The 25,520-nt window shown below is 34.9% G+C and overlaps 3 protein-coding genes and 1 pseudogene across 4 annotated transcripts; 1 reads left to right on the top strand and 3 right to left on the bottom strand.

Annotated features, from left to right (window-relative positions):
• Positions 1 to 29: 29 nt before the first annotated feature.
• Positions 30 to 1,549, bottom strand: PSB28 (photosystem II reaction center PSB28 protein). The gene is made up of 2 exons (XM_086254438.1): positions 1,367 to 1,549; positions 30 to 817 (listed from the first exon to the last, which is right to left on the bottom strand). Exons 1-2 carry the CDS (start codon positions 1,437 to 1,439, stop codon positions 348 to 350), a joined length of 543 nt encoding a protein of 180 aa, XP_086110564.1. The 5' UTR covers positions 1,440 to 1,549; the 3' UTR covers positions 30 to 347.
• A 611-nt stretch (positions 1,550 to 2,160) lies between these two features.
• LOC147275977 (uncharacterized) lies at positions 2,161 to 3,524 on the bottom strand. The gene is made up of 3 exons (XM_086254047.1): positions 3,030 to 3,524; positions 2,702 to 2,933; positions 2,161 to 2,621 (listed from the first exon to the last, which is right to left on the bottom strand). The coding sequence occupies exons 1-3, from the start codon at positions 3,522 to 3,524 to the stop codon at positions 2,161 to 2,163; spliced, it is 1,188 nt and encodes a 395-aa protein (XP_086110173.1).
• A 299-nt stretch (positions 3,525 to 3,823) lies between these two features.
• LOC147275976 (L10-interacting MYB domain-containing protein-like) lies at positions 3,824 to 4,780 on the bottom strand. The gene is made up of 2 exons (XM_086255440.1): positions 4,454 to 4,780; positions 3,824 to 4,354 (listed from the first exon to the last, which is right to left on the bottom strand). Exons 1-2 carry the CDS (start codon positions 4,778 to 4,780, stop codon positions 3,824 to 3,826), a joined length of 858 nt encoding a protein of 285 aa, XP_086111566.1.
• A 6,434-nt stretch (positions 4,781 to 11,214) lies between these two features.
• LOC147275975 (bifunctional TH2 protein, mitochondrial-like) lies at positions 11,215 to 14,659 on the top strand (annotated as a pseudogene). The gene is made up of 6 exons (XR_015123949.1): positions 11,215 to 11,558; positions 11,684 to 11,792; positions 12,425 to 12,721; positions 12,856 to 13,259; positions 13,393 to 13,659; positions 13,801 to 14,659. The product of XR_015123949.1 is annotated as a bifunctional TH2 protein, mitochondrial-like (transcript).
• The last annotated feature ends 10,861 nt before the right edge of the window (positions 14,660 to 25,520 follow it).

Here is a 25,520-nt window from a genome sequence, read left to right as displayed (position 1 = left end):
GTCATCAGTGCCTTATCAAGTCTGCAATATTCAACTAGAAAGATAAACGATAAAATACATTGACTAAGTTGTTCCATCATCGTATCATTTCTCAAATTACAACAGAGTAATTAAAAGAAAGAAGGCTTTGAAACATAAGCTATCTCATCTCTATAACTCAAAATACAGAAGAGTGACATAAATCTTAATAAGAGCAGAAAAATTGGTTGAATCAGAAGGAACATGCTGTACTTGCATTAAACTACATGGGTGGACTAAGATTCTCGAGTTTCATTTGACTTTAAAACAAGCCAGCACTGATAAGATGACAGGGAAGACTAAGACAACAGATAAGGATATACATTGCCTCATTTTTTGATGAACTGCAAGCCATTCTCATTAGCGTAGCGTTCCATGAATCTCATGAATCTGTCCCAGTCTCTTGGGGTCCTCATTATATACTTTGCTTCAATTCCTGCAGGCTTTCCGTTGACGAATTTAGCATTAACATCAACCGATTGAAGGACCCCTTCTTCATCAATCATGTAAAAGCCAGTGATATCACCAAATTCACCAGATGAGTCAAAAACAGAAGGCTGATCAAACTTGAATATGGCCATTCCATTTGTACCATCTTTTGATTTGGTCAGCCTCACATCTGGTATTGTCTGTTCATCAGTTCCTTGGATGAACTGAATTTTTGGTTTGACCATCATTGTAATACATCTAGATGCTTGCGAACATTGTCTTAATGGCGTCCATTGGGGACGAGACACGTGCAAAGACTGGCCATTGAATGTGGACTCTGCACTTCTATGAACAGCCCAAGATAACAAACCTATACAATAGAACACATATCACCTCTGCTAGAATTATAGTTATGTTTCAGAATCTATCAATAATTCCCATTATTAAGTACTTGAGGAGCCCTAATGGTCTCTGGGGTTTGGGAAAGGTGGAGATGAGAAACAGGAATTCAAATGTTGGCTTTCGAAATAGAAAACACAGAAGTATGAATTTAGTAATTTCAATTAGTTGGACGGTTTGAAAACCTACAATAATTATACAAAGGCCCTGACATGTTAATTCCACTCCATAAACCAAATATTTTACAAAATCTTGTTTACTTCACCATTCTTTATCTAAAATTGGAATTTCTAAAGAATGCTAATTGATAAGCATCATAAAGAATCAATATTCAATAAACCCTTATAATTCCTGCACTCAGAATCTCATCAACTTAGAAACTGCCAAAACTGACAAAAAGTTATAGAAATAATTGGCCAAAACCAGAACACAGAAACCTTAATGCATGTAACCACAGTAACGTAGTAGCCTCTTGAAACAGAAATTAGAGTACATGCAGAAAAAATAAAACAATAATTACCAGAATGAGAGCGTGATTGCTGCAGACAGTGGGAGACTGGAGAGGAGAATGCAAGTGACTGCAGGGTTGCCATTGCACAAGCAGAGAGAGAGAGAGAGAGAGAGAGAGAGAGAGAGAGAGAGAGAGAGAGAGAGACTGAGAGAGTGTGAAAAAGGAGAAGAGTTGTGGTTTGGGGATAGAGTGGTGTGTAACAAGGACAGCCTTTCACTATGAAGAAATTCTTAGGGTGCGTCTGGTAACGTTTTACAGAACGATTTTTGAAAAACGATTTTATAAAAACGAAAACGAGAAATTGAATTATGTATTTTTGAGATTTGAGAATGCGTCTGGTAGCTTAACCCGAGAACTGCTTTATGAGAACAAAAACAGTGAAAACATGTTTGGTACAGTGAACAGAAAATAGTAAAAACAGTAAATATGTGTTTGGTAAAAATGTTTTTGAAATATGTTTTTTAAGAAATTTTTATTTATTTTTAATAAAAAAACATAACAATATATTTTTTTATTACTATTAATTACTTTGCTTTTTATTTACAAATATGTTAGTACAAAAAACATATATATATATATATATATACGTACATACACAAGTTACTTGTCAACAAAATAACTAAAAAATACCTTAGATTAAATAGAGTACAGTCATTCCATATATGTTCCAACAAAATAGTTCATAATCATAAATACCATAGATTAAATAAAGTACCATCATCTCATACATATTTGAACAAAATAGTTCATAATAATGCACCTAATTTGATAAAATAGTCATATCCAAATTTATGATAACATTGTCATGAAGTTGGACCACAATCACGCCACAAGTCTGATGCAATCTTATCTCTTAAAGTGGTCATTTGTGCAAGGTTTCCCGGAGACATATCTATGTTTGGTATTGTCACTTCTCCTTCATCAAATATCATGTCTTCTACTTGAAATTCTTCGAACATTCTATCTCGATGAGCTTCTTTTCGAATAAAATTATGTAACACACAACATGCAATAGGGATCCGTCGTTGCCTACGTGGAGGGTAATTAGGCATCAATTTCAGAATAGGAAAACGTGCTTTTAGCACACCAAAACACCTTTCAATTACATTACGCAATGATGAATGCCTATAATTGAACAACTCCATAGGACCTCTTGGTGCTTGACGAGGTCCCCTGTAATCACGCAAATGATATCGTTCACCTCGATAGGGTGACAAGAATCCTGGCATGTTTGTATACCCAGCATCGACAACATAATAATACCCTGTAATTTTTGTTTATTAATTGAATGTCACAATAATATAGGTAATATTTTAAATTTAAGAGTGACGTGCTTATTTATACCTTCCTCTGGAAAAGGAAACTCATTCTCTGGCCTTGTAACTGCATCTATGAACACCCTAGAATCATTTGCAGTCCCTTCCCATCCCGTGTAAACAAATGTGAACATCATATCAAACGAACATGCGCACATGACATTCTGAGAGACAAGAACCTTCCTACCACGATATGATGTTTGTTTTTGTGCGGGTGCCCATGCAGCGACATGTGTCCCATCAATTGCACCAATACACTTCTATAATTAAGAAAAAATAAATAAATAAATAGTTAGACTTAATGACATATACAATAATCTAAGGAATTTCCATAAATAAATATAACTTATCATTACCTCAAAATACGGATAATATTTAGGATTGTTCAGAATCTCCGGAGGAGTTGTTCCTCGAGTATGTGGGCGTATAATGCGCGGTGATAATGCACATAAAGCTGTTAATACACGCTTAAACTGTCTATGAATAGTTTCTTTAGATCTTTGAAAACGTTCAGCAGCAACTCGCATGCGTACACTATGTGACACTATAAATAAGAAAATTGCCAATGCCTCATGAATACCCACATGTCTATCATTGTGCAACAAATCTAAGCTCTCAAGAGTTTGACACAACCTTAGAAACACATGCTTCTCCATCCTGAATGAATTATACATTCTATCAGGATGTCCATGCAGCAACTCTTGCACATATTCAGGCCCTGATAATGCAGATGTATTACATGGAGTTCGATCTACATATGATTGCCAATATTCATAAATATGCATGCAAATTATCATATGTTGCGCCATTTCTTCAAGATCTGAATCACTATCCTCATTGTCAATAACCATCTTTGGTACCTTTCACGTATCGAAAACCAAAATAAATTCTAAGCACATCGTTCATTTAATAAACAACACAAGTATTCATCAAATAAGAATCATAACTCACAAATATCCATAAAATTTACCAACACAAGTATCAAACATTCAAAGACAGAACAAACATAAGTACCGAATATCCAGAGACATAACAAATATAAGTACCAAAAAGCCTAAAACATAACAAACATCAGTACCGAATAACCAAGCATATAAAAATGCAAGTCACACATAAAAAAGAAGTGCAAACACACATCTAGATAGTAATCCTAGAGACTAGCCAACCAAGCTCTTCTTCTTTCTTCGGTCATGGTTAGGAAAAGTCTCCTCCATTCCAGATTCACAATCTTATCCATCATCTTGATAAACTGGCTATTTTCAATGTCTCCCATTGCCTCCACTATTTGAATGCACTCTTCAATTGTATACATCTCCTTACTAGTTTCCTCTACACTTTTCTCTTTGTTGCGCTGCAACTTTTGGTTCATGACCTCACTGCAAACCTCCAAGTAAGCTTCCATTTTGTCCCATTTTTTTGGGCGACGGTCAGATGATGGAGCAGAAACACTTTTTCTTTTTCCTTTACCACTATCACTAGGTTCAACATCTTCATCAACATTCATATGAACCCCAGTATTAAGGAAGTTCTCTTCTAATTCACGCTCATCATCTGAGCTAGGAGGTAGTTGGCTAGAAGAATAATGCATCTGACCCGTTGCAGTAGTGGTGTTGAAAATCTCCCCTAAAAGTGAATAGTGCTCTAAGCCTTTTTTGCGATATGGCTTCACTGCTGGTACTTTCTACAAACCATTAAAAAATATATATTAATCAATGACATGAACACAATTGTGAATTATATAAAAATTAAATAAATTATTTTGTGAATATCAAAATAATACCTTGATGTAAGAAGCCCAAACCTCTTCTGAAGCAGTCACAGTGTTTGCAATAGGATCCCACCCAAATCCTGTATGCTCAATGAGATCTGAAAACTCACGATGTTTTTTACGCAATCTATTGAATTTAGATTTAAGTTGTGCCAGATTGTATCTTTTGCCACTTTCTGCAAACAACTCATCACTTATAGCTAGCCAAATTTTTTTTTTAAAAGTCGAAGTCTGCATATCTCCTCTCTTCACATGTTCATACAATATTCGGATAAATATTCCCTCAGATTTTGCAGACCAATCAGCTTTATCATCAAAATCCACATCATTGGAAGCCATCTCCTTTTAAGGAAAATAAAAATATATCAAGCAAATGAAACAAGTAGATACATACCTCATTATCCCCACAGTCCTAATAGAAAAACATTCAAACATAAACAAGGCACAAATAGAGTATTCCAACCATGTATGCGTGTAAGACAAGGCTTACTTCAGAAGAAAATATAGAAGACCAAGACCTTGGTTAAACTGCTATCAGATCACAGTAAAATGAGTTGATATGACAAACCAACATCTAACCAAATAAGGGAAAAATCAAGACACATGTTGCGCCTAAAAAGTGCCTAATATAGCATTGTTAAATGGCTGGTGTTTCAAGTCTCTTTTTATGAGATAAATCATCACAATGCTCTTTGTTGCTATACAATGCTCCACGCTAATTAACTCGTTTATTTCTAACATATAAAATACTATTGAGATATTATTTAGTGTCTAAATTTTGATGACTCTTACATTATTATAAAAATAATATTCATGCACCAATGTGAAATAACTCACCACCCATGTATATTGAGCTTAAATGAAGACCACACACATAAACTAGGTACAAATAATTAATACTTTGTACTGAGATTTTATTTTTTTGGTACAAAGAAAACAGAGATTTTAATACAGTATACCCAGCAACTACAACATAAACAGTGAACAATGAGTCCACTACAAAGTGCTTAAGGCAACTATACAATGCAGCAACCAAACCAACATCTACCCAAATAAGCAAGAAAAATCAACACACATCAGCTCTCAAATCTAATGAAGAAATCCCTCTAAATTAATTATGCATTAATTGACCCAAATTGACTTGTTCCCATAATTGTTGTCTCAAGTTTGGAAGTCTGATATTCTATTTCAGACATTAGAACTCATTTACAAATGAATTGAACCTTTATTTTTGGCATTTGGTTCCAAACAGTATGTTAGCCTAATATGTGTTGAAATCACAATCACAAGAAACTGTTACACTACCATGTTGCTCTAATAATAATGAATAGCAAACTAATAATATAAAATTAATATAAAAAAATAATAATAACAAGAGGCAATGAGGAAAGTATAAGTTTGACAAGCTTATTCAGCCTGTGTTTATAACAGGGAAACAAGAACAAAAATGACTCAAAAAGAAACTATACAAAGCTACAGAGACAATACTTAGAAAAAAAAAATTGAAAAAGAAAGAAGAAACATCAAGAAGAAGAAATAGAAAGAAAGAGTCGTAGACTTAATTAGATTATAAAAGAGTGACATGTACTTTCTAGCAGACCATACATACAAGGAAAGGCATACAATATGTGCTCATCTTTTCGTCATTATTGTAGGCAATAGCTATATATATTGATGTCAAATGGTAGTAAAAGAAGGTCGCATGAAATATAAAGCATGTCTATATTTTATAGTAAAGAGTGGAAGTCAGATGAACAAAGATTAGCAGAAAAAAAAAATTATAAGCAGAAAAGTAAACTCAGATACAAACATAGATGATCGATTCCTATTATTCTTAAATTAGGGCTTTAATAAATTTTACAAACTATTAATTGAGACAAATAAGACAAACCAACACTAAGATTCATGAAAATCTACCACACAAGTGAGATTTACAGAGACTTGAACGAATCAAGAACTAAGAAAAGGTTTTCGTAATACCTGGTTTGATGGAGAACAGAACGTCGTTGAGAGTGATCGAAGATGAGAGACTACGTCAAGTAGAAAGGCGTAAAAAGTGTATCCCGTGTTTTCACTTTTTTTAGGGTTATATTTTTATAAAACACGTAAAACGTCATTAGTGTGTTTTGGGAATTTAGGCTAAAAAGTGAATCTGTTTTTTAAATTTTGTTTTATAAAAACTGTCAAAACGTGCTACCAAACAGTGTTTTTATGTTTTTTTAAACTTGTAAAACAGAAAACAGTTTTCAAATACGTTACCAAACGCACCCTTAACGTTTGATTTTCGGATATATATATATATATATATAACCCATTTTTACTATTGATATATATTGGTACTTTTTTTTTTTTTTTTGGAAAAGATGTTGTGCTCTATTAGAGCACAAAATTTATGTGTCCTAGTAGCATTCACAATTTCTTATCAATTTTGCTGATAAAAATCCAATCAACAAAATGTTGAAGGCCACCCATGAACATACCATTTTATGTCTTGCAGTGTCTACTCTTGGACTGTTGTGCTTTTACTCTGTTTTGTTTTGGGCTTACTCTTATTTTTAGATTTTGGGCCTATTTCATCTTTAATGCACTTGCTGTTATGTGCTTCTAAAGGGACCGCACATTTTTCTTTCCCCACCCACTAAAAACATTGTTCCAAATTTTTTCAATTTTACCTTCGATTATTATTATTATTTTTTCATTTGTCAAATTTATTTGTATGTTTTGCGAGTTAATTATACTTACACCCCTGAAATTTATCATATTTTTACATACACTTCTTAGGGTTTCAAAAATTACACATACACCTCCTGAGGTTTTAAAACTATTGCATATAACTCCCTACAAGAGAAAAAAATAAATAAACAAAAAAAAATATTTGTATTGAGGTTGGACCTTATACCTTGAGTAATTTTATTAAGTCATTTAGCCTCTTAGCATACCTTTTTGCATAATTTCTCATCATTTTTCGTTTCACTATAGGAAGTTATATGTAACAGTTTTGAAACCTCAAGGGACGTATGTGTAATTGTTGAAACCCTAAAGAGTGTATGTAAAAAGATAATAAATTTCATGAGTGTAAATGTAATTAACTCTATATTTTGCGGTGTCTATACTCTATACTATTGACCTACTTTATCATAATGTCATGATCTTAATAAAAGAAGTCTATCTAATTATTGCCCAATTTTATATGATATTGGATATATATGATTTGAAGGCCCTGATAATCATCCACATCCAAATCATTTACAAGCCAGCCTGCCACTTGTTACAAAGTTACTAGATGAATCGTAGCCTAAATGCCTCATCATCGTTTTGTGTGTAATCTACGGCTCTAATTTCCACTCTTCACGGCTTTTCAATAATTTCCTTCTTGTTTTTTTTGTTTACAATAAGAAAACAAAGATGGCAGAAAATTAAGGGACATGATATATGGGGTTTTCCGTAGATTCTTCTTGTTCTTCAACGTATCATTGAATCTGTAATACATATCCGAATTTTTCATCATGTTCAACAAATTATTTATGCCGTTTTTCAGTTGTAACTTGTAAACCAACCACTTAACAAATCATCGACATCTTTTTTAATTTTTATATGAAATGAAAAGAACAAGTTTTTCTTGTTCTTTTGTGTTCATGCATGAATCATGACTGGGGTCTCTCTCAGTCTGACATTTCTTTTTGGATCAGTCAAGTCTGATGACACTCATTATTGCCGCGTAGGACATCCTATTTCTTTTTTACTTGATTTTTAATTTTTAAGTGTATATTATAAATTTAAGATTGTGTGAGTAAAGAGAAAATAAATTTATAATATTTTTTTAGTACATTTTTTTAGGGCTGGTTTTTTTTACCGATTTATCGAAAAATACCGTTGCCGTACTGGTACCGTACCGATCTGTATGGTATTTTTTTTAAAATTTTTAGTATCAAAGTAAATATCGTACCGTATCAACTAAAAACGAAATTAAAATGATATTGATATACTCATACTGACGATATACAGATCCGTACCGATACCTCTTCTTCTTCTCTTATTCTTTTCTTCTTTTTCTCTTATTCTTCTTCTCTGGTTTCAGATCTGCAGAAAGCAGTTCATCATCTTCTATTTTTGATCTGGTTTGTGGGTCTTTTTATATTTTTTGGCATTTGTCTTGTGTTTGTTTGGGCCTCTGTCGTGCATTTTTATTAGGCCTTTTGTTTTGTGGTTTTTTTTTTTTGTAGTCAAGCCCAAATCTCACACACCTACACCCTTAAATTCCTAAAATACAATACACCTAATTACTTACCCAGCCACCATCGATCCCAACTATCTCTTTGTCTCTTTGCGATCCCAGTCCCAACTCTCTCTTTGTCTCTTAGTTGTTGGCTGCTGCTGCTGCATTCTCCATCAACCATACCACCTTGCTCATCCCCAGTTTGATTAAATGCGTATAACAAACCTGTTGATGGTGTGATTGACTAATCAAACCCACCCATGAAAGGAATTTGCTGCAAATTTCACCACTGATCCACTCCTTGATGATCTCCACCACCACCAGTTGATAAACTATTCATTATGTTGCCACTGATCTCTCTCTCTCTCTCTCTCTGTCTCGCTATCTCCATCTCTTTGTCTCTCTCTGTCTCGCTCTCTCGATCTCCATCTCTCTGTCTCGCTATCTCCATCTCTTTGTCTCTCTCTGTCTCGCTCTCTCGATCTCCATCTCTCTGTCTCGCTGTCTCTCTCAAGTTTCGGCAAGCCGAGTACCATGCCGATGTTGCCCTTCTCCGACCGCAACTGAAAATTGCGGTTACCGCAAACTGTCGGCACAGTATCGGTGACAAAAACAGGGGTTTCGACCTTTAGCGGTCGGCATGCGTTATCAAGGTTTCGGTATGGTAACCGTACCGTTTCCACCCCTACATTTTTTGTATAGGGATAATATGAATTCTGATTAGCAAACTTACTATATATTTTGGGAGGTGATTTTGGGCACTTTTTTTTTTTGTTTGCACTCCATCTCCTTTTTAAATATATTTTATATATTTTTATTATATATTTTTTCAAATTTACCTTTTATGGCTATTGAATTTTTATTTTAATTATCTTTCAATAATGATTATTTTTTTCTAAATTCTCTGAGACTTATTAAAAAAATAAAAATAAGTAATTTTCTATCCCCCTAGTCGTATTTTCTTCATATTGCATCTTTTTGCCATTTATGCCATTTTTTTTCTTTTGTGAACCAGTCTTGTACGTGCTTTTAATTATCATTCTATACTTCATTAGGAAAATATTTAACCTCTCATATTTTTTTTTGTTTTCTTCATGAGGGTCATGATTTATATATCTTCTTCTTTTGATGGTGGGTTTTGTGTTATGAAATTAATTGAGGTTTTCAATTAGTCCACTCCCTCATTTTTGGGTCTTTTGGCACTGCCAAGAAAAATGTTCCCATGCCAAGCAACCACTACTTATTTGTAGCATATTTGATTTTTTTAAAAATGAATGTCATATGACAGCTTAATAAGAAAAAAGAGATGTACTATATCATGAAGACGGACAAAAGTGTAGAGAATTACATAAGTTTTTTTTTTTTAAGTTATAGAAATAAATATATTATTATGACAGTTTTAAATAATTAAATGTGTAGGATTTAATGTTGCATAGGTGACATTCTATAATTAAAAACCAAATGATATATGTGAAAAATAAATAATAAAAATATATATAAACATTTAAAAAAAATAAAAATGAGTGTAAATGGAGAAAAGAAGAGTGCAAAAATCACATTCCTATATTTTTAACTAATTTCTTAATAATTTAAATTAATATGGTTCGTAATTATGAAACATAATAATTGACATCTAATTTAAAGATATTGAATTCGAAACCTCCAATTAGTTATCATCACTTATCACTTAAAATATTGTCACCCCAACTCATCATGTAAAGCACAACTTCCATGAGTACACACTGCACATGTTGCGGCCTTCAAACATTGGTCTTTAGACTCTTTACTATTTACTTTTTATTGAAAAATGAGTGTTCTTCTATGAACATCATTGTTGTGAGAGTTATGACCACGTATTTGGTAAAGTTATACCATCCTATTTATGAGAAACCAAAATTGTCAACTGAGCTATAATTAGGTGCCAGACTAGAAGAGGTCATATACTTTGCCATAAATGAAATGTCGTAGACGATTTCATAACCGGGAAAGCATAGACTGAATGGGTATTTTATAGATTTTTTTCTTTTTTTTGCTATGAGGGAATGCGCATAACACCTTCCTCTCACAATATATATACAAATCTAAAGGGCGCGCATATCAAACATGACCATCGCATACAGTAATTTTCTATTTTAAAAGTTAGTTTCCAATGATACATGTATCACAAATGTTAGTAATGTTAGATGTAACTCATTAATTTGCTATATTTCTTCTAAAGAAAAAAAACTTTCATAAATATTCCGTTTTTGTAAAAAATGTATTGATATGATTAGTCAAAGTAGTACAAATAATGAAAAATTTTAGGATACAAACACTCTATGTCATTGGTGCGTTTTTTAACTCTTAAATATTGATGAGTTAGAACTTTTCTAATATAAATTCTTATATATATATATGTATGTATATATGTATGTAAGTGTGAATGTGAACATAAATATTTGTATTGTAAGTTTGTAACCTAAGTTTCACGAGAAATATATGATCCATAGAAAGGAAGAGAGAGAGTGAGAGAGGAGGAGACCGGAGTCTGGCTACGAGAAGAGTTGACCGGCGGCTTTAAGACCCTTAATAGTTATTTCTCCCGCAATATTGACTGATCTTGGACCCTATAAATCAACACAAATCAAACTAATTCAACAACAACAACAATCCAAATACAATTCAATTCACCATCTCTCTCTCTCTCTCTCTCTCTCTCTCTCTTTACTCGGAGATGATGACGGTGGTGGTGGACGACGGCGGCCTAGCGCGGCGGTTGTGGGCCAAGTTCAGCGAAGAGCACTCGGTGTTCGCTCTCTACACTCCCTTCGTTGTGCGATTGGCCTCCGCTACTCTCCACTCTCACACCTTTCGCCATTTTCTCTCTCAGGACCTCCATTTTCTCACTGCCTTCGCTCAAGCGTAAGTCCAAGCTACGATTCAGTTCGATCAGCCTCTATATGCATTCATACATGTATAACTGAATTACGGTGTAGTTCTTGTTCGACTGATCGATCAACAATGGTCTTCTTTCGCTTTCATTTCAGGTATGAATTGGCGGAGGACTGCGCTGATGACGACGACGACAAGAGTGGCTTACGCGATTTGAGGAAACGTGTTGTCCAGAGGCTTCAAATGCACGACTCGCTTGTCCGAGTAATTTCTTCACTCCGTTTCTTTATATTCACGTCCTGCACTGCAATCTGTTTGGCTTCCCAGAAAACTTGCCTCATCAATGATCGGAAAATCTTTGAATTTATTTATTATAATTTTCTCCAAAATTAAGCGCACACATTTTTATCAAGACTCTTTTTTTTTTTTTTTTTTTTAAAAGAAGTTATCACATTGGTTGATTACATGAGTCCAGAAATAAAGGCAGTTTCCCTTTTTCTTCTCTTTAATTTATAGCTAGAGAGACTTTTTAATTTATTTTTGGTAAATATTTATAGCTAGAGAGACTTAATTATTAGAGGAGATTTCGTGTTTATTTATTGTTATTCTGCCATAATAGTTGCCTGAATCATGATGTTTTTCATAATCATTTTAATGATGATCACTAATACTACTGCCTAATAATTCATCGCCATTGAGTCAGATGATTATTGTTCTCACATATTATTCCAACCAAGGAATTTTTTTTTTTTTTATCAACATCATTAATATAGGCACCACTAACAATTTATATATACCATTACTATTCACAAGAATTTCACTTGTTTATTATGATGTCTGCTTCTTTTAGCTTCAACTTGTATTTAGTTTATAATTTGAATGAGCATAATATGCAGGAAAGTGGCTTTGAACTCCCAAATCCGAATGAGGACATTTCTAATGATGCAACAATTAAATACACAGATTTCTTGATTGCAACAGCATCAGGGAAAGTTGAAGGGGAAAGAGTGCCGGGTAAATTTGCAACTCCTTTTGAAAGGACAAAAGTTGCTGCCTATACACTTGCTGCTGTGACTCCTTGTATGAGACTGTATGCGTTGATTAGTAACGAGATACAGGGTATTCTAGATCCTGATGATAGCAGTCTCATTTACAGAAGCTGGATAGACAATTATTCGTCTCAAATTTTTGAGGTCTGTCTGATTGTAATTGTGTTTCTTCCTATACCCTTTTTGTTTTAAGTTTTTGATGATCAAGCAAGAATATTTGTTTTGGTTGTTGGGGATTTTTTCCTCATAATTCTTACTCATCTTCTCTCTGAATTCAGGAAACAGCTCTACAAAATGAATACATGCTAGATAAACTTAGTATTTCTTTGACTGGGGAGGAGCTAGAGATTATAGAGAAGCTCTATCATCAAGCTATGAAAGTTATAGTAGATTTTATTACTAGTCAACCAATGTCTCAGCAAACTGTAGTCCCTTTGTCTCGGGTGCATGACTTTACTGAATGCCATCTTACCATACTTTGTGACTTTGACTTGGCATGCACTACTTTTGATTCTGCTGGAGATTGCAATCATAACAGCACCAAAGGCTGAATCTGATGGATCTGAAACACAACTTGCTCGGATGTCATCAGCAGACTTAAGGAGCACATGGGATGTTCTTTCCACCCAGTATACTGAAGAATTTGAACAGTCTGTAGAAAGCATTGTGACCAGTGAGAGAGGTATGATAGCTATTTATCAGGAATGGATATTGATTGATGCCTTTATAGTTTCAAAATAGCACGAAACTACTTCTTTTTTTCTGGTGAGGTGAGCAGGGACATTAATGAATATTATGTTCCTAAATTTTTGCAGTGGAGAACTTCAATTATGAAGGTCTGTGTAATGCCCTTGAACAACTTGCAGAGTTTGAGAGAAAGGCAAATGCAAGGGTTGTTCAGTCAGGAGTACTGAAAGGTTTAAATGTGGAGGATATAAAACGGGCTGGTCAGCGTCTCATTCTTCAGGATGGTTGTAAAAGGTTCTTTCAGAAGATTGTGAAAAATGAAAATCTGAAAACTGATGTTCATGTGCTTTCATACTGTTGGTGCGGCGATCTCATTACATCAGCGTTTTCTTCAGGTATGCTATTTGGAATCCATATACTTCATTTTATACCTTTTAAGTGTGTTGCTAAGGCAATTTGAGAACTATGCTTATTGCCCCTGTGATGGCCATTGACCAATATGATGTTTAAGTTCCATTTTGAATTGCATTGTGCAGGAGATCTAAATGTCTTGAATGTACATTCAAATGAGTTAGCTTATCAAGACTCTGTAACAACAGGCGAAATTGTTAAGAAGTTGGAGTCCCCCATGGAAAAGCTTGAAACCTTCAATGACATCTTAAAGGACTGCAGGAGTAGTGAAGGCAAGCACAAGCACTTGACAGTTTACATTGGAGGGTCTGTGGGTGACTTGCTTTGCCTGCTTGAAGCCGATATTGGTATTGTAATTGGCTCAAGTTCATGCCTAAGGCGACTAGGTAATCATTTCGGTGTTTCATTTGTCCCATTGTTCTCTGGCTTGGTGAAGCGGCAGAGAGAACTTGCTGAAGATTGTTCCTCTAATTGGAAACCATTGTCTGGCATTCTTTATACTGTCTCTTCTTGGGCTGAAATACATGCATTCATTTTGGGTACATAAGCATCTCTCTCTCTCTCTCTCTCTCTCTCTCTCTCTCTCTCTCTCTCTCTCTCTTATTGTTAGAACATACCCAAAGAGAAATTCATAGTAGTAGGCTATATATATACAGTTGGGGGCCAAGGTTTTAATTGAGTGCCACAGGCCAGCCTTATAAAATCTTTGTAGCATCAAAATTGATATCAAAAGTCAAGTTTTTTCCCCTTCAGCTTTTTTTTACATTACATCTTTCAGTTTCAACAAGTTGGTCTTGAGAAAGATTCAGTGGCAACTTTCTGGAAGAAGAGGCAAAGAGAAGAGGATGCAATATTGATTTGTTTGTCTATAAAATTTGTATATCATAGATGTGATTCTTTGTACACCTTTCATTGGTTCATTGCTTCTGATGATGTATTGGAGAAGCGTTTTGAAATATATAGTATAAGTTGTATAAACTTGGCTAGTTTATGGTTGTTTGGATCGAATTACAGGCATTGGTTCAATTACTTTTTCCTCAAGAAAGGTTATCTGTTAATCAAGTACTTTGATCAAATTTCGCATTTTTTGTTAATAAGATCAACAGGGTACCTTCAGCATACTTAAATGTAGCTGGTTTTTGAGGCCAGAATTGCATGTGTTCCTCTAAAGGGTGACAAGGGAGTCTCAAATTGTCTCTCCAGTAATGTATCTTCTCTGTCTTATAGTCTATGCTGGTGTACAATCTGCAACTTTGCTTAGCATCTTCAGAATACAAGCTTGCTTTGTCTTCAGAAGGCAACTCAAACAACTCGTTGCCCACATTCATTACCTTATGCAGCAAATTGTCTGGAACCCCATGATTAATCAACTGCATTTTCAATAAAATATTATTTATTTATTTATTTTGCTTAAATATTGTTTTTTGCCTTGTTTTGTTCAAATTTACATTAAACCATTTTAGCCTTTTATTTATTTAAGTAGCAACGACATATTGGCATTGTTGTGGAGTAAAATTTGTTGGTTTTCGTTGCATTCTCTGTATGTGCCTCAAGCAAGAAAGACATTATCTAAAGAATTGAGCTATTAAAAGAGTTGGTTTCCTTTTGTTTTTTTCCAACCTAATTAAACTAAGACAATATTTTACAACCTTGCTTTGCGCGTAGGTGTCTCCATTTTTGTTATCAACTTGTATTATTTGAAGGTGATTTTTTTAAGGGGGCCATGAACAAAGGACAAAGTTGGTGTGATGATGCATATTATTTAATTGTCTAAGGTTTTTAACTAGGGGCAAAGAGCATTGGGAACATTAGGCATGAGTGAAGGAAGTGTTAAGAGTTTGAGGTATGTTAATTAAGCATCATGCTGAAAAGGAAAGTGATGGGTTGAAGATGAGTGAATTCAGGATTTTGTCATGTAATTGATATAGCCTTATTATTAAGAAGTAATTTTGTGAATTGTATGCGGGACAGCTCATCAATGCAACAGTATTACGTCCAGTCCAGCATATTGATAAACCACACCGAGTCCAGGTCTCAGGACAGCTACGCCTATACATGCACACCTACACCTGTACGGACCCAATCATATTGCTGCCTTTATGCTCACCACTCCCACACCACGTGTCCCCCTCATCGTCTCCACCCCTCCCTACCCTTCTCCTTTGGTAAGAATATAAGTAAGACTGTGTGCCAGAAGGCATCCATACATGCACATCTCTCTCTAGCTCACTCCATCACTCACTCACCAGTGTCTGTCTCTCTCTATGTCACTCACTCACGGCGCCCCCAGTAACAACCATATATGACAAGAAAACTAGACAAGATAAATGCTAGAAAGGCAAGATAGGAGCTTCACAACAACGCCTCTGTTGAGGATCTCCTGCCAGCCACCACCACCAACCTGGAAACCACGGCGGAAACATTCCCGAGGAGCTTCACAACAACGTCGCCGCCGTTAACATTCAGGTCTCGAGGAGGCTGCCACCACTACCAACATCGACACCACCGTCGCCGCCACCAGAAACCAGGGCACCAAAGAGGACACTATAGAAGATTGCAGACCTAGAAGTGAGAAAAGATGCAATAAAAGCATGGAAAATGTTGACGCTAATCATAGACTCCGTTAAGGAACAACAGTGTCGACTCGGTAGGCATAAAAAAAAAAAAGCAATTAGCCAGAGAGAATAAGGCTTTTGAAATCCAGATTACCATTCGAAACAATATGATCCGCAAAGGCTACTAGACTAATCTGTTCCCAAGTCGAGGTCGGTCCAGCAGCATTTGTCGATCATATTGTTTCGAATGGTAATCCGGATTTCAAAAGCCTTATTCTTTCTGGCCAATTGCTGTCTTCTGTGCCTATTGAGTCGACGCTATTATTCCTTAACGGAGCCTATGATTGGCGTCAACATTTTCCATGCTTTTATTGCATTTTTTATCAGTTGTCTTCTAGGCCTCCAGTCTTCTATGGTGTTTATCTTTGGTGCCTTGGTTTTTGGTGGCAGCAACAGTGGTGTCATCTACTCAGTGATGACATCCTTGACATTCTGGAAGCAAATGATGCCCAAGCGAGAGAGACGGTTGCTGGTGTTGTCCCCACCACCACTGAGGCACCGGCAGAGGAGATGATGCGTCCTCTTCTACTTCTAGCCGCTGACTTGGTATCAACTATGTGGAGGGTCTCGAGGCCGCCACCACCACCAACCTGGACACCACGGTCACCGCCACCATGTTAGTTGGTAAGTTTCCACTTCTCTTTTCCCTTTCTGCTTCAAAGTGATTGAAACTTGATTTCAGATGAAGTGACACAAAAACAGAGAAGGGCAAAAAAAGGCTATAGATAGTGGCCAGAAGCAATCTGAGGTATGTTTTAGTCTTTCTGTATTTTTGGTTAGCTTTAAGTTTTCAAAAACTAACTTGTTCATTTAAATGCTTATCAGCTCGGCGAGAAAGAAAGCATTGGTGGTGAGTCTGCACCTGATCTCTTGCTGAAGGTAGCCGAGACCATGTTTCAACAATTGAGAACTAGGGAAGAAATTCAACATCTCAATCTTTCTCCCCCTGTAAGAAATTCAAAATTCAAGTATCTATTTTAGCCATATTTTGTTTCCATTTTTATTTTGGATGTAAGAGGCTAACTTAAATACTTGCTGCAGCTTCAAACCCATGTGGATGATGCCTCCATTGCCATGAATCATATATGAATCATAAATGGGTACTGGGTTTCTCTTGTACAAGAAGAGAAGTTATTGGCTAGGTTTTCAAAGAAATCACATTGATGGGTACGTCAAAACACTTGAGCGCATGGTGTTTCTGGCGTTATTGTACAAAACAGAAAGCCAGCTGTGAAATCCACAGTATTTTGACACGTGGCCTCTCATACTCTCTAGGCGTAGCTTTTCCCGCCTCCCGCTCACTAGTTTTGTTTCTCTGTAAGCTTCTTACATAAGCTTGTTTTTTTCACTTTCTTTCAAGGAAATCTTATACGATCAGGTTTACATGATCTAATCAACACCGTCCATTGTCATAGCCAATAATACCGTCATAATGTAGTGTGTAGACACCAATGTAGAGAAGCAGACCATATTTCTTTCAATAATTCATTTGTGGGTCACAGACACTCGCTCCTTTTGTTTTTTTTTTTTTTTTTTACTATAGTCACACTAGCTCACATCTTATAAATCCTTAACACAATAGTAATAAGGATTGTGATATCATCACCAAAAAAAGGATTGTGATATTAATTCACACTCTAATTTTGTTCCATATATCCTTTTAAATAACCACACATAGCTATATATTTTTATAATTTCTATCTATTTCTTTTAAACTAATTTCTGAAACTACTTTCAATATATATCCTTTTTATTTTTTAAAACTTGTTAAGTTCATCTTCTACCCTTCTAATGTTCAATTTTTAGTAATAGAAATTTCTGATTGTTTAATTTTTAGGACTTCAAATATCATTTTTGTTTGTTGATTGGCTCCTAGCTAGATGTGTTGCTTGGTGTATTTGATTATTTTTTACTTTCTTTCAAATTATGTGTCAACTTTATTTCATATAGTTTTCTTTGATTTCATTACGAATGCTTTTTGATGACTAAATTTCTTTTTCTTCTCCAATAGAATCAACAATCAAAATCAAGCGATCAATTTAGATCAGAGAAACTAAACCTCATCTCCTAAAATTTTAGTGACGAAATTTCCACCTTATGAGATCAAAATACAAATTTTGGTCACTAATTGTGTTATTTGTGATTGTGCATGATATTCAATTCATTTTTCACATATTTGTAGGTTTTTGAGCTTTGTGTCCACATGGAATGAGCCCTTATATATGCTTGTTCTAAGGATTGAAGAGATTTCGCCCAATTGCAACGTAATAAATTTCATCCCTTTTCTGGTTAGTTTTTTTTTTTTGTTCTTTCCTCGATCTTAAATACAACATATTGATCATTGATGTTTTTACTACATGCATCTTCTTAATAAAGTGCAAGCAATGTGGAAGCACCGACTTTTGAAATTAAATCATAAAGCTCACGTACGTGCACGTGCAAGTGTGTAATAGTGGTAGCTCACATACTGACACGTGTACTTTGGCTGGCTCAGTTGTCAAGCGGTTGCTTTGTTAGCCTTAGTTTATTATTTAGTTAGTTAGTTAGGATTAGCTCTAAAGATTACCAGCTGGCACTGAGAGATACTACCTATACGCGTACATACAGTTTATTAAACCCAATTAAACCTTGACTTTTTTACTTTATACCCTTCTAGTTTTTACCTCATGAATTAATTAAGTCAATCTAACACTGTAAATCTAGCACTTGAAAATTATTTGCAATGTGATCAAGAGGTATGATATATTCTGTCCACATTTATCATTAGAATTCGTCACGTTCGACCCACTTGACTACTTGTTCGAGAATTTTATATTATTGTATCTTTAAATCGAAGATGAATTAAGTAAATATTTCAAGTTTTCGTATATAATAATTTAGAATTTGGTATATAATTTTGTTATTAAAAAAATAAAACTGTTACATTCCCACCTTTATTAATTTACCTATTAAAATAATTGAAAAATGATCAAATATTCAGAAATCAAAATCCAGAAGCAAAATCATATATGGATCATAAATGGGTACCGGGTTTCTTTTGTACAAGAAGAGGTTATTAGCTAGGTTTCCAAAGAAATCACATTGATGGGTACGTCAAAACGCTTGGGCGCATGGTGTTTCTAGCGTTATTGTACAAAACAGAAAGCCAGCTGTGAGATTCACAGTATTTTGACACGTGGCCTCTCATACTCTCTAGGCGTAGCTTTTCCCGCTCACTAGTTTTGTTTCTTTGTAAGCTTCTTACATAAGCTTGTTTTTTTTTTTCTCTTTCTTTCAGGGAAATCTTATACGGTCAGGTTTACGTGATCTAATCAACACCGTCTATTGTCATAGCCAATAATACCATCATAATGTAATGTGTAGACACCAATGTAGAAAAGCATACCGTATTTCTTTCAATAATTCATTTTTGGGTCACAGACACTCGCACCTTTTTTTTATTTTTTCTACTATAGTCACACTAGCTCACATCTTATAAATCCTTGACACAATAGTAATAAGGATTGTGATATCATCACTCAAAAAAAAAAAAAAAGGATTGTGATATTAATTCACACTCTAATTTTGTTCCATCCTTTTAAATAACCATGCATAGCTATATATTTTTATAATTCCTATCTATTTCTTTTAAACTAATTTCTGAAACTACCCTCAATATATATCCTTTTTATTTTCTAGAACTTGTTAAGTTCATCTTCTATCCTTCTAATGTTCAATTTTTAGTAATAGAAATTTCTGATTGCTTAATTTTTAGGACTTCAAATCATTTTTGTTTGTTGCTTGGCTCCTAGCTAGATGTGTTGCTTGGTGTATTTGATTATTTTTTAGTTTCTTTCAAATTATGTGTCAATTTTATTTCATATAGTTTTCTTTGATTTCGTTGCGAATGCTTTTTGACGACTAAATTTCCTTTTCTTCTCCAATAGAATCAACAATCAAAATCATGCTATCAATTTAGATCAGAGAAACTAATCATCATCTCCTAAAATTTTAGTGACGAAATTTCCACTTTATGAGATCAAAGTACAAATTTTGGTCACTAATTGTGTTATTTGTGATTGTGCATGATATTCAATTCATTTTTCACATAGTTGTAGATTTTTGAGCTTTGTGTCCATGTGGAATGAGCCCTTATATATGCCGGTTCTAAAGATTGAAGAGATTTCGCCCAATTGAAACGTAATAAATTTCATGCCTTTTTTGGGTTGAAGATAGTAAATTTGGGAATTTTTTTCATGTAATTGATATAGCCTTATTATTAAGAAGTAATTTTGTGAATTGTATGCGGGACAGCTCATCCAATGCAACAGTACTACGTCCAGTCCAGCATATTGATAAACCACTCCGAGTCCAGGTCTCAGGACAGCTACGCTTATACCTGTACAGACCCAATCATATTGTTGTCTTTATGCCTCACCACTCCCACATCACGTGTCTTCTAGGCCTCCAGTCATCTGTGGTGTTAATCTTTGGTGTCCTGGTTTCTGGTGGCGGCAATAGTGGTGTCATCTACTCAGTGATGACATCCTTGACATTCAAGAAGCAAATGATGCTCAAGCGAGAGAGACGGTTGCTGGTGTTGTCCCCACCACCACTGAGGCGCTGACGGAGGAGATGATGCGTTCTCTTCTACTTCTAGCCGCCGACATGGTATCAACTATGTGGAGGAGGCCCATAGACCCAAAATCTTTGGCATTGTGGATTATTTGGGTCTGGATGTCCCTTTATTGGGTACAGCTCCACGCGTCGCCCCAAACAAAATCTTCGCTGCTTCCATTCTCATCACCGGGAAACTTGGCACCACCGGATTGACCCGAAAGAAGGATGGCATAAGGAATCTCCCTGCAGCCGTCGCCAGTAACATCGAGGGTCTCGAGGCCGCCACCACTACTAACCTGGACACCACCGTCACCGCCACCATGTTAGTTGGTAAGTTTCCACTTCTCTTTTTCTTTTCTGCTTCAAAGTGATTGAAACTTGATTTCAGATGAAGTGACACAAAAACAAAAAAGGGATATATAGATAGTGGCCAGAAGCAATCTGAGGTATGCTTTTAGTCTTTCTGTATTTTTGGTTAGCTTTAAGTTTTCAAAAACTAACTTGTTCATTTAAATGCTTATCAGCTCGGCGAGAAAGAAAGCATTGGTGGTGAGTCTGCACCTGATCTCTTGCTGAAGGTAGCCGAGACCATGTTTCAGCAATTGAGAACTAGGGAAGAAATTCAACATCTCAATCTTTCTCCCCTTGTAAGAAATTCAAAATTCAAGTATCTATTTTAGCCATATTTTGTTTCCATTTTTATTTTGGATGTAAGAGGCTAACTTAAATACTTGTTGCAGCTTCAAACCCATGTGGATGATGCCTCCATTGCCATGAATCATATATGAATCATAGATGAGTACTGGGTTTCTCTTGTACAAGAAGAGAAGTTATTAGCTAGGTTTTCAAAGAAATCACATTGATGGGTACGTCAAAACGCATGAGCGCATGGTGTTTCTGGCGTTATTGTACAAAACAGAAAGCCAGCTGTGAAATCCACAGTATTTTGACACGTGGCCTCTCATACTCTCTAGGCGTAGCTTTTCCCGCCTCCCGCTCACTAGTTTTGTTTCTCTATAAGCTTCTTACATAAGCTTGTTTTTTTCACTTTCTTTCAAGGAAATCTTATACGATCAGGTTTACATAATCTAATCAACACCGTCCATTGTCATAACCAATAATACTGTCATAATGTAGTGTGTAGACACCAATGTAGAGAAGCAGACCATATTTCTTTCAATAATTCATTTGTGGGTCACAGACACTCGCTCCTTTTGTTCTTTTTTTTTTTTTTTTTTTAACTATAGTCACACTAGCTCACATCTTATAAATCCTTAACACCAAAGTAATAAGGATTGTGATATCATCACCAAAAAAAGGATTGTGATATTAATTCACACTCTAATTTTGTTCCATATATCCTTTTAAATAACCACGCATAGCTATATATTTTTATAAATTCTATCTATTTCTTTTAAACTAATTTCTGAAACTACCTTCAATATATATCCTTTTTATTTTTTAGAACTTGTTAAGTTCATCTTCTACCCTTCTAATGTTCAATTTTTAGTAATAGAAATTTCTGATTGTTTAACTTTTAGGACTTTAAATATCATTTTTGTTTGTTGATTGGGTCCTAGCTAGATGTGTTGCTTGGTGTATTTGATTATTTTTTACTTTCTTTCAAATTATGTGTCAACTTTATTTCATATAGTTTTCTTTGATTTCGTTACGAATGCTTTTTGATGACTAAATTTCTTTTTCTTCTCCAATAGAATCAACAATCAAAATTAGGCGATCAATTTAGATCAGAGAAACTAATCCTCATCTCCTAAAATTTTAGTGACGAAATTTCCACCTTATGAGATCAAAATACAAATTTTGGTCACTAATTGTGTTATTTGCGATTGTGCATGATATTCAATTCATTTTTCACATATTTGTAGGTTATTTAGCTTTGTGTCCACGTGGAATGAGCCCTTATATATGCTTGTTCTAAAGATTGAAGAGATTTCGCCCAATTTCAACGTAATAAATTTCATCCCTTTTCTGGTTTTGTTTTTTTTTTTTTTGTTCTTTCCTCGAACTTAAATACAACATATTGATTATTGATATCCCTACTACATGCATCTTCTTAATAAAGTGCAAGCAATGTGGAAGCGCCGACTTTTGAAATTAAATCATAAAGCTCACGTACGTGCACGTGCAAGTGTGTAATAGTGGTAGCTCACATACTGACACGTGTACTTTGGCTGGCTCAGTTGTCAAGCGGTTGCTTTGTTAGCCTTAGTTTATTATTTAGTTAGTTAGTTAGGATTAGTTCTAAAGATTACCAGCTGGCACTGAGAGATACTACCTATACGCGTACGTACAGTTTATTAAACCAAATTAAACTTTGACTTTTTTACTTTATATACACCCTTCTAGTTTTTACCTCATGAATTAATTAAGTCAATCTAACACTTTAAATCTAGCACTTGAAAATTATTTGCAATGTGATCGAGAGGTATGTTATATTCTGTCAACATTTATCATTAGAATTCGTCACGTTCGACCCACGTGGCTACTGGTTTGAGAATTTTATATTATTGTATCTTTAAATTGAAGATGAATTAAGTAAATAATTCAAGTTTTTGTATATAATAATTTAGAATTTGGTATATAATTTTGTTATTAAAAAATAAAACTGTTACATTCCCACCATTATTAATTTACCTATTAAAAGAATTGAAAAATGATCAAAGAAATCAAAATCCAGAAGCAAAATCATATATGGATCATAAATGGGTACTGGGTTTCTCTCGTACAAGAAGTGGTTATTAGCTTGATTTCCAAAGAAATCACATTGATGGGTACGTCAAAACACTTGGGCGCATGGGGTTTCTAGCGTTATTGTACAAAACAGAAAGTCAGCTGTGAGATTCACAGTATTTTAACACGTGGCCTCTCATACTCCTCCACCACCATCTCCCCAAATGCAGCGTGATGACATTGTGACTGTGAGCATTGTCTTTCATTTTGAGTCAAAATTTGATTTTTGTTTGATGACTTTGACTCACACTCTGCATTTTTCTGATCAGACCGAGAAAAGTCCTCCAAAACAAGTTGAGGGACAAAATGTCGACTCAAATTTCGGAACAACACTATGCCGAGAAGGTGAGAACTATTGAGCATGAACCTTCGCAGCCTCTGTTAGACCAAGAGTACAATCAAGTAATTGTATTACCATGTACTTTTAGACAATGCATAGTTAGATTGAATCACTTGGCACTTACTTGTCTGCGACCAAACAATGTTCAAAAGTTTTGGCCTTTTTAAGTCAGTTTTTTATTGTGTTAAAGCAAATAAAGTGTAAAAAAATCATTTTTTTTAACAATAGGAACTTAAAAAGGAGCAAAACACTTTTATTTTTAACAAAAGTTTAAACAAAATGAGTCAGAGATGATACATTGCAACAAATTTTTAATTTATGTGGTAAATTAACATAATTTTTTTTAGGTGGTGAAGTGAGATTAAACTCAAAGTTTAGGTGGATAAAATGTAAAAAAGCCAAAAAAAATTAATGGTACGTGTAAAATTCCTGACTTTCCTTATGCAGGGTTAATATTTCCGATTCCGCTGATGACTTGCTGAGGCAGTTGCACAAATCCTGTCACCAATCTTTCTTGTGAAGACACTTAATGGTCCACACCACTACTTAGATTCCATTGAACACGAATACGACCCCTTGAATATACTAGGAGCTTGTTCAAAGGCATATGGAAGTTCAAAGGCATTCGAATGGTGCAATTAAGAGCGGTTAGGGGTGTTGTGTGCTTAATTGTTCTTTTTTTTACTGCATTTAGTTTGTTAGTGTTTTTTGGCTTTGTGGGTGCTGTTATAATTCGAGTATTCAGCATCCATTACAGTAGAATAGTAACATCCATCTTCTTTGGTGCTTGGATAGCTTTGTGGCCTTTTCTGTTTGAAAAGATTAACAAGACCAAAGTTAATTATATTTTCTGGCATTACGGAATTAAGGGACACCAGGGATATAAAATATATCGATCCTTAAAAGCAGTTTGATGAAACTACCTGTATTTGGTTGGTCATTTCACATATTACAATCGGTGCAGATCTTGTTGATTACAATTGGTTCGAGTTAGCATCGAGAATATGTAAAATTAGAAGCACTAGCTTGTCCCCTCCATAAATTTTCAACTTTTAGCTATTGTAGTTACTTTGCATAGGGGCTTTATACAAATCCAATGCTAACCTGCTTTCTTTTGCATATAGATTGTTTCATATAAATCCTCAACTACTGCACATTCTTTTTGTTGACACTTGTTCAAGGAAATGGCTGTTGGATTAAGCCTTTGCATGAGATATGTGTTCAGCTTCCTTACTGTGCTTCAGCAGCCAATCCACATACCTTTTCCCCTTTACTTTTTTCCGTCACAATTACTTCTGATCAAACTTATTGAATATTTCTGTCTCTGACCACAAAAATAGCTTATTGAATATTTGGCTTTATCTTTGTTTTTTTCTTGAATATTTCTTTGTAATTGAAATAGGGAGGACCAACTGTGGTTGGAATGCTTGAGTTGCGGGATTTACTTCTTCATTGTGCTGCTTCATTTGTTCTGTGTTTGCCATTCTTTTACTCAAAATTGTATTAGTCAGGTCATTTTGGCTTCCATTGAAAACCATTA

This window comes from Dryas octopetala, chromosome 8 (assembly GCF_963921425.1).
Source record: "Dryas octopetala chromosome 8, drDryOcto1.1, whole genome shotgun sequence".
Lineage (NCBI taxonomy): Eukaryota > Viridiplantae > Streptophyta > Magnoliopsida > Rosales > Rosaceae > Dryas > Dryas octopetala.
Note: the sequence above shows the minus strand (reverse complement) of the source record. Positions and strands in the feature narration are given on the sequence as shown.

What these genes read in the sequence shown, in the direction of transcription:
- LOC147275977 (XM_086254047.1), bottom strand. Translation starts at nt 3,524, where the DNA reads ATGGTTATTGACAATGAGGATAGTGATTCAGATCTTGAAGAAATGGCG. An exon ending in AATATTATCCGTATTTTGAG is followed by an intron (nt 2,934 to 3,029) that starts GTAATGATAAGT and finishes TCTTAATTATAG; the next exon opens with AAGTGTATTGGTGCAATTGA. An exon ending in GTTTCCTTTTCCAGAGGAAG is followed by an intron (nt 2,622 to 2,701) that starts GTATAAATAAGC and finishes CAAAAATTACAG; the next exon opens with GGTATTATTATGTTGTCGAT.
- PSB28 (XM_086254438.1), bottom strand. Translation starts at nt 1,439, where the DNA reads ATGGCAACCCTGCAGTCACTTGCATTCTCCTCTCCAGTCTCCCACTGT. An exon ending in GCAATCACGCTCTCATTCTG is followed by an intron (nt 818 to 1,366) that starts GTAATTATTGTT and finishes TCTATTGTATAG; the next exon opens with GTTTGTTATCTTGGGCTGTT.
- LOC147275976 (XM_086255440.1), bottom strand. Translation starts at nt 4,780, where the DNA reads ATGGCTTCCAATGATGTGGATTTTGATGATAAAGCTGATTGGTCTGCA. An exon ending in TTTGGGCTTCTTACATCAAG is followed by an intron (nt 4,355 to 4,453) that starts GTATTATTTTGA and finishes AATGGTTTGTAG; the next exon opens with AAAGTACCAGCAGTGAAGCC.